The sequence below is a fragment of the Eurypyga helias genome, unplaced genomic scaffold, assembly GCF_000690775.1.
Source record: "Eurypyga helias isolate BGI_N326 unplaced genomic scaffold, ASM69077v1 scaffold7358, whole genome shotgun sequence".
NCBI classification, from domain to species: Eukaryota; Metazoa; Chordata; class Aves; order Eurypygiformes; family Eurypygidae; genus Eurypyga; species Eurypyga helias.
The window spans coordinates 31,406-39,825 of record NW_010264911.1 but is presented as its reverse complement, the minus strand read 5'-3'; the positions used below and the strand labels follow the sequence as shown (position 1 = coordinate 39,825).

Here is an 8,420-nt window from a genome sequence, read left to right as displayed (position 1 = left end):
GCCATTATCACCTCCTGTACTATAGGAAGTATTCCATGACCCCTTGGCCTGCGTTTGAACCACATATCTGTGCTATATCCAAAATTCTGTTGCCACTTTCCTCTGTGTGTACATCTTTTTCATTCTAACACTCCAGCTCATCTTTGTTCAGGCACGCACTGAAGAATTAGAAAGAGAGATGGAGATTGGTCTGTTTAAATTTAGACAGGCTTCTCTACTTATCCTAAGTCATACTGAAAGCAAAGTCAGTAAATCTCTTCAATATATTAGTATTTATGCTTTCATTTCAGGACTCTTCTTTATCACGTCACCCTTAAGAGCTATGCTGGAATCACTGGTTGGGACGCAGATGACAGAGCTCAATCAGTTGCTACTCAGCACAGCCAGCTCATCCCTACTGATCTTTGTTAAAAGTTTCCCCAATCTTTATTTAGGTATTTTCTGAACATAAAAGAGTGCAGAACAGGAAGCACGCCAGACGGATACATAGCCATTTTAAAAAATAAATAAAGTATGCTGTTACCTAAAGATAAATAATATATTTGATGGCTGCCTGAAAGAAAAAGGAGAAGAAATGCAGACATCCGAGTTACACAACCATACTTTATAATTGCGTTAACAACTCAAAAACGGAGAACCACATCAAATTTGACCAAAATTGCAATCTTAATACAGCTGCTTATGCAAGAACCATGCCTTAACATACAGTATTTCATCAAACTTAAAAAAAAAATCTTTAAAATCAAGAAAAAATAAATTGGAAAAAGCCCCAAACCCCACACTTACTTGCAATGCAAAACTACCTGCAGAACATTTTATACTCAGATATTCTTAAATTGCTTGCTTCAGCAAACTAAGTTTTAAAAAAAAAATTATTTTGGGTTGTGTACCAAATTTATATCCAAGGTTAGTACTGATTAAAACCGATATTGTGCTACACTTCCCCTACTCCTCATTATGTAGTTGTGAGCACTGTTTATACTGATAGAATAGATTCAGAAATAAGTTACAAAACAAAAAAGTGAAAATGAAGACAACCCCAGCTCCCAGCAAAGCGAAGAACAAGAACATCATGCAAGACATTGTCACAAAGACTCATGAAGTTTCGGGCAAAATTCATATGGAGCATGCAAGATTGATTTTTTTAGAAGTTAACATTTCAACAAAATTAACAACCTACACTACTATACATATATTGTGCATAGTTATGGACCATAAAAATAATCTTTTTCTGATTCATGAATTAAACTGAATTATTGACCCATTTTAAGGCTCTGAATAATCTCTGAATCCTCATAGAAATTTTCCTAATGTACATGAGGCTACCAACTTGTCCTGAATATAATGATTCAGGACAAGACCTAAATGTTCACTTGCATATAAACACATCAGGTGAAATTCAGCATGGCTCAGGAGGCAGTTTTATTTCAAAGATGTTCTTAGGACAAAAAGGAAAAAAAAAAATCACAAATAGAAAGTAGACAAATTCAAATATATATTGTTGGAAGCTTTTTAAGTAATAAACATTTAATCCCCCGTTTTGTGTGTGTGTCATGTGGTTTCTAGTGTACACAAAGTAAAGAGTGAAAAGGTAAAAATAAAACTGGTGTACCCTTAATATATTCCAGAATTCATAAATCATTTGCAAATTTAGTCCTTTTATAAAAGAATCCTTATATAAATCAGGGGGAGGGGGGGCATCAATCCCATATATGAAGCACAATTTAAGCTCAACATCACTGACCAATCAAAATTAGTGAATGCACTGCATCTCTCTGCAGTGAGGAGCAGCGACAAGGTAGGCTGTCATTCTGCAAAAGCTGCCCATCGCAAGCTTTCCTCTCAGAAGCACTGCTTTTCTTTTTTAGAAAGCTTGAATCTCAGTGGTGTCTCTGGAGACAAGAAGCCTTCAGTATGTTAAATTACTTTCATTATGTATTTTCAGATGCTTATTGATTCTACAGTAGGAAGAGTGGGAGACTGCAGCAGCCTGTAAACCAGAACTAAAGCAGTTGTATACATTAGCAGCATGCTGAAACAATGGCACAGTACAGGCACAAATTTTCATTAAGGTCATTTTTCCCTTCTACTCTGCTAACAAGTGAACAAAATGAACCCCTCCAACCTGGAACTGCTTCACCTGCATCGAGAATTTATCAAATCTTTAGTGGAGGTAAGATTTGTTCCTTATTATGGTATGCAGAATAAGCAACATTTAACAACAAAAAATTGAGAAAAAGGGAAGAGATCAGGATCAACTTACGTTAAGCACTAGCATCTTGTCTTCTACTCTGCTAACAAGTGAACAAAATGAACCCCTCCAACCTGGAACTGCTTCACCTGCATCGAGAATTTATCAAATCTTTAGTGGAGGTAAGATTTGTTCCTTATTATGGTATGCAGAATAAGCAACATTTAACAACAAAAAATTGAGAAAAAGGGAAGAGATCAGGATCAACTTACGTTAAGCACTAGCATCTTGTTATATTTGAGACCAGGAAATATTTAAATGCTATTTTCCCTTCCTCATTTAAAACACAACGGTAGAAAAACGTTATTTTGTATGAAAGTCTTGTAGAATATTAAGAACCTGTTCTGTTCGTAAAACATCAAGACAGTATAGTTTAAGCTAATACAGTATTGGGGGGGAGTGGGGGAAGGAATCACATAATGCAACCGGGAATATTTTTCCTCCCTCAGCAATATTTCCAAATATTGGCAGTTAAATATGTATCAGATTTATTCAGTTATGCTTTGAAGGATCAGATAGCCTGTAATTGGGGTATACTTATTGCTTTATGAAGGTTGGCATTTCTTAAGCAATCAGAGATTAGTCATATTAGCCCCTTTTTTTGCTGAGGGTTTTTTTTAAAACTCATTTCTTTCATTACCCTGTACATCCAAGCCGTCTGTTGAACACACAGATTTGCTAAACATTTCTTTCAAGAAAGGAAATTACAACAGTGTGCAAATTAAACAGAAATCTATTTCCTATAAAGCTCATTGACTCTGCTCAATTCCTCATTGGAAGACAAGAGTTGTATGTATAAACTACCTGCTCACAAGAGCTATAAAACTACGTTTTCTAGCTCTAGTCACAGACACTACATCCAACAGTTACTGCTTCCAGTCGGGGTTTTTTTGTAACCCGCACTATCTGAAGAACAGGAAACTTGTCCAAAAAACTAAATTCATGTAAGTTGACAAGGAGAATGGCATGATTTTACTAGCAAACCGTGAACACACTAACTGATTTTCTATGTAATCTGTAAGACCCAATTTTAGAGTTCTTTTATTCATGAAATAAGTGATATTAGAAAATATATTCTTGCATTACTTTATTTTGAAATTCTAAGCCCTACTTTTAACCTTTTTTTTCCTCCCCTTCACAAGGGCATGCAGCAACTAATTCAGTTTTACAACTGACAATATGAAGAATGCAGTTGACCGGGTATCTTTCTAGCTGTATGACCTACAAGCAGCAGGACGCATCACTAAAATGTATTCTTAAGACATAAAGGAATTAGAAACAAAACATGGAACACACTTGTATTACCATTTGCGTGCACGACACTTCAACAATATACATGGAAGACTAACACATCTGCTCAGATTTTCATTAAAAGAAGAGTGCAATGATTGATTCTTAAAATGGTGAGCATTTCTTAAAGAGGGATTTATAATTTAAACCAGAATTGTGGAAACTACTGATGCATGAAGAAACAATGAAACATGAATTCCCCAAAGGAGCATATGCATACTTCACCAGCAAGCTGAATAAGGGTTTAACCAAGCTTTTTCTATACTACTCATTAAATAACTTATTTGTCATAATGACTAATGGATATTTTTCTCTCAATGTTATGGCCTGTTATGTATTCTCCTTAAATGAAAATAAACCAAATTAGGTAACTCATGGTTGCTCTCAAAAGCACATGAACTGGATTTTATGATGTATAGCAACTTCTTTGACTAAGCCATCGCTCCAAAGTAACGAGCAGGAGTATTACAGAAATACCCAACTGTAAACTAAAGGATGTCTACATACACTCTGAACACAGAGATCACTGTTTGTTTTTTCTTTAAACCTGGAAAATAAAAACAGGCTGCTACAAAATGCAACAGGGGAAAGAAATTAACATCACTTAAAAGAAGGTTTATTTGCTATTGTTGGCTTGAAACTCAGAATAGACACGCAGAATACGCACTGGTCTCTAGAAGTATCTCAGGCAATTAAGAAGTCCCCATGTTTAATCAGAATTTTTTGCTGCTGAAATGCTGGAACAAAAAAAAAGAAAAAAGAAAACCTGCAAGGAATGAAATAGGAGCCCAGCTACCACTCGGTTTCCAGGTTACAGTGCATGTCAAATACCTGTCAGTGACACCATGTATCAATTTATGACAAGCGGCTGCAGTGATCTGAAAGGCCCTTGAGGCACAGGGAACAGGTAGGTCAGCAGTTGCATGCACCCCACCTCTGCAAGGGAACTCTGTCCAGAAAGGCGACGCACTGGGTGAACCAGCTGCCTGCCTTGACATTTTTGCTTTTATTTCACTGAAATCTAATCAATGCATCAAGGAGGCAACGTTTAATCTATTAATAAGACTTAGCACATCTGAAGTTCTCCGTTTCCACTAAATCTCAGTCGGCATAATGGCAGAGTTAAGACCGTCATTTGTTTTAGCAGAGCTGCTTTTGATTTCCTCCTGGCTTTTACTAATATGAAAGAACTCCATTTATCCAGTAACGCATTTGGAATGGTTTCTTGAAATCCATTCACAGCCAGGACAGCGTACACAGAGGAAGTCGTACTCCTGAGGGTTAATATAAACCTAATAGAGGTTGCCTGAAATAGAAATTAAACACAGCTTTTGAAATACTTCTTTTTTCATTTCACACCTGAGACTAATACGTTCTAATTTACATCTTTTGTATTTAAAAGTACATGTGAAATAACTGTTGAAGCAAACCAAGAATTTTCATCATACAATTTGCAATTAATAGTATTGTGCAATTGAGGCTTTTCAGAACTGCAGATGAAATCCATTTGCATATTGTATCCCAAGTGTGCTTAATTCATACTTTCATTAAAAAAGAGCTCATTTCTGTTCACCTTAGTGCTATCCATTTTTTAATGTATTCAGAATGGAACAAAGGTCCGCATTTAAATTTATTTTCATGGGTATTACATGCAGATGCCACATTTACAACCTATCGGCCTGTGTAAAACAAAGCAGATGAGCCACAAAAAAGAGATTGCCTAGATGTAATAAATGCTACTTATTTTTTAACTCACTTATTCCTAAAACAAACATGCTATGTATAAAAATCTGTTAGGTTTAACTGTAGTTTGTATTAAAAGAAACAAAACCAAAAAACAAACCCAAAACCCTGAAAGAGGCAATTTCCTTTTTAAGTATTATTTTCTAAAATCATTCCCTTAAATCTATTCTGGAATGAAACTAAATACTCTTTCATTCCATGTAGGCACTGATTTATTGAAGAAATTGAATATTCAAATCAGAAAAGGAAATGTAGTATTTTTATAATAAATTTCATTCACTCAAACCCACGTAAGTTTTTCATTTGAAATTACATATACTTACAGAAAATTGTGGTAGTGGTAAGTTTCATACATGTACATGCACACAAGACAAAATTAAACAGAAGCCTCCAAGCTCTGTAAAAATCTGCTGAAATACAGACCTTCAAGCTGCAGCCCACAACACTATTAAAACCCTTCCAAAGAAAGAGGCTGATCAACTGCCAAAAATAATTTCAATGTTGTTTTTATGATATAATAAGCAACAGTGCTCCATGCTCGTATCACTTTCTTTTTCCACAAGGGCCTTTTTAAAATGATCTTGAGTACTAATTGGTTAATACTTAACAACATTCTTCTGAAGTGACCCTCAACTCAATACAAAGGCAATGCACAAGTACAGTTTATTCAACAAATGGGCCTTTTGTAAAAAACATCACTATAAATAAAGCCTTGTCTCCCTAAGTGGAAGCTTTTCACCTTTTTTTTTTTTTTTAAACAAATCCTGCTTTCTTTTAAAAAGGAAAGACCTTATTCTAGACCCTCAGGCTTTTGAGTCCATGCCAACTTAAGCTCTAAACATACAGTAAATAAGAAGTTTGATAAGAACAGACACTTTTCCTCCCTCCTCCTTGCACAGCATTTATCTACAATAAGTGTTAAAAAAAGAAATCAAATAGTTCCATATTTTATTTCACCTTTCAGGAGAAAAAACAACTGCAACAAAAGAATGTGTTTCTCCCCCATTCCGGAAGCCAACATGCAGTCGGAATCTAACATTACAGTTCGAGATGCCGTGGATGACATCGACACCAACATGTACCGACCACTGTCATACCCATTAAGCTTTCAAGTTTCCCTCACTGGATTTCTGATGTTAGAAATTGTTTTGGGACTTGGCAGCAACCTCACTGTGCTGGTACTTTACTGTATGAAATCCAACTTAATCAATTCTGTGAGTAACATAATTACAATGAACCTTCATGTACTTGATGTAATAATTTGTGTGGGATGTATTCCTCTAACTATAGTTATCCTTCTGCTTTCACTGGAGAGTAACACTGCTCTCATCTGCTGCTTCCACGAGGCTTGCGTCTCTTTTGCAAGCGTTTCAACTGCAATCAACGTCTTCGCGATCACTCTGGACCGATACGACATCTCCGTAAAACCTGCCAATCGAATTCTGACCATGGGAAGGGCTGTGATACTAATGACATCGATATGGATCATTTCACTTTTTTCCTTCCTGATTCCTTTCATTGAAGTCAACTTTTTCAGCCTTCGCAGCGCAAGTACTTGGGAAAACAAGACACTTTTGTGCGTGAGTACAAACGAGTACCACACCGAGCTAGGAATGTACTACCACCTTCTCGTTCAGATCCCAATCTTCTTCTTCACTGTTATAGTAATGCTGATTACATACACCAAAATACTCCAGGCTCTAAATATTCGGATTGGCACAAGATTTACAACGGGACAAAAGAAGAAAGCTAGAAAGAAAAAAACTATTTCTTTGACCACTCAGCACGAGACTACAGACGTGTCCCACAGCAGTGGAGGAAGAAATGTCGTCTTCGGCGTAAGGACTTCCGTGTCTGTCATAATTGCCCTACGTCGAGCTGTAAAACGGCACCGGGAGCGACGAGAACGGCAAAAGAGAGTCTTCAGAATGTCCCTCTTGATTATCTCAACATTCCTTCTCTGCTGGACACCCATCTCTGTTTTAAACACCACCATCTTATGTTTGGGCCCAAGTGACCTTTTGGTAAAGTTGCGATTATGTTTTCTAGTAATGGCATATGGAACAACTATATTTCACCCTCTACTTTATGCATTCACGAGGCAAAAGTTTCAGAAAGTTCTGAAAAGTAAGATGAAAAAGCGAGTTGTTTCAATAGTGGAAGCAGATCCCATGCCAAATAACGCTGTAATACACAACTCATGGATAGAGCCTAAAAGGAACAAGATTACCTTTGAAGACAACGAAGTAAGGCAGAAATGTTTAGTACCTCAGGTTGTCACTGACTAGATTTCAGTATTCACCAAAACTCATCAAGTGGAATATTTGAACAAATTGTAGAAAACTACTGCCAAATAAGAAAAAACTTTTTTTTAACTGTTGGCGAGACTGTAAATTTTCAACATCTATGTTAAATAGAGTAGGTCTTGTATATTCAATTTCTTCATTATGTAAGATATATGTTGCATGACCGTTTGTTAGCGTAACACCATGTGTATATTTGTCAAAAATATTCAAGTCCTCTTTTTTAGAAAATAAATAGCCTTAAAGAAGCGCAAACTTTTAAAGATATTTGTATGGCTCAGTTTCTCTGTAAATATAAAAGAATTTTTAAACAAAAATTCCACTTGGGAATACTTTTTTAAAGCACAAATTCAACATTTGGTATGATACAGTATTTTTAAATTTAATTCACAAACAGTATCAATCAGAGATATTGTGAATGCTATACAGCTACAACTCGGACACATTTTGATCTCAGATTTAGACAGATACTTATTTCAAATTTCTCCAGCATGTAACTACCACAAAGCCATTTACATGATGTCCTTTAATTAATGGTTCAGAATTAGTTAATTTCAAGGAGGGATGGGATCACGTTGGTCCAAAAACTGACAGTTCTTTCAAGGAAAGAAACAAGTCTTGCGCGTACAATCTCAGATCCACAGTTTCTACACAGAAAATACACAACTTCGAATAATTATATAGGAGGGGTGGAGGGGGTAAGGGGGGAAAGACAGGCTGAATGAAGGCAAAAACCACAGAGACAATAAAGTTACTGGGCTTGATGCTAAAAGATAAGCAACCAACAAAGCCATTTCTGTGCAAAGGCTTAGATTTTCACACCAAAAGGGTTT

At 36.1% G+C, this 8,420-nt stretch overlaps 1 protein-coding gene across 3 annotated transcripts; it reads left to right on the top strand.

Annotated features, from left to right (window-relative positions):
• The first annotated feature begins 1,745 nt into the window (after window positions 1-1,745).
• Window positions 1,746-7,842, top strand: GPR22 (G protein-coupled receptor 22). Of its 3 annotated transcripts, XM_010156530.1 has the most exons (3): window positions 1,756-1,798; window positions 1,946-2,173; window positions 6,249-7,842. In XM_010156530.1, exon 3 carries the CDS (start codon window positions 6,274-6,276, stop codon window positions 7,570-7,572), a length of 1,299 nt encoding a protein of 432 aa, XP_010154832.1. In that variant the 5' UTR covers window positions 1,756-1,798; window positions 1,946-2,173; window positions 6,249-6,273; the 3' UTR covers window positions 7,573-7,842. The 3 variants fall into 3 exon arrangements, with proteins under 3 accessions (XP_010154831.1, XP_010154832.1, XP_010154833.1); XM_010156529.1 differs by having other exon boundaries at window positions 1,746-2,173; XM_010156531.1 differs by lacking the exons at window positions 1,756-1,798; window positions 1,946-2,173 and adding an exon at window positions 4,417-4,448.
• Window positions 7,843-8,420: the final 578 nt, after the last annotated feature.

Bases quoted from the DNA above. Each gene is read 5' to 3' on its own strand.
- GPR22 (XM_010156529.1), top strand. From the start codon at position 6,274: ATGTGTTTCTCCCCCATTCCGGAAGCCAACATGCAGTCGGAATCTAAC.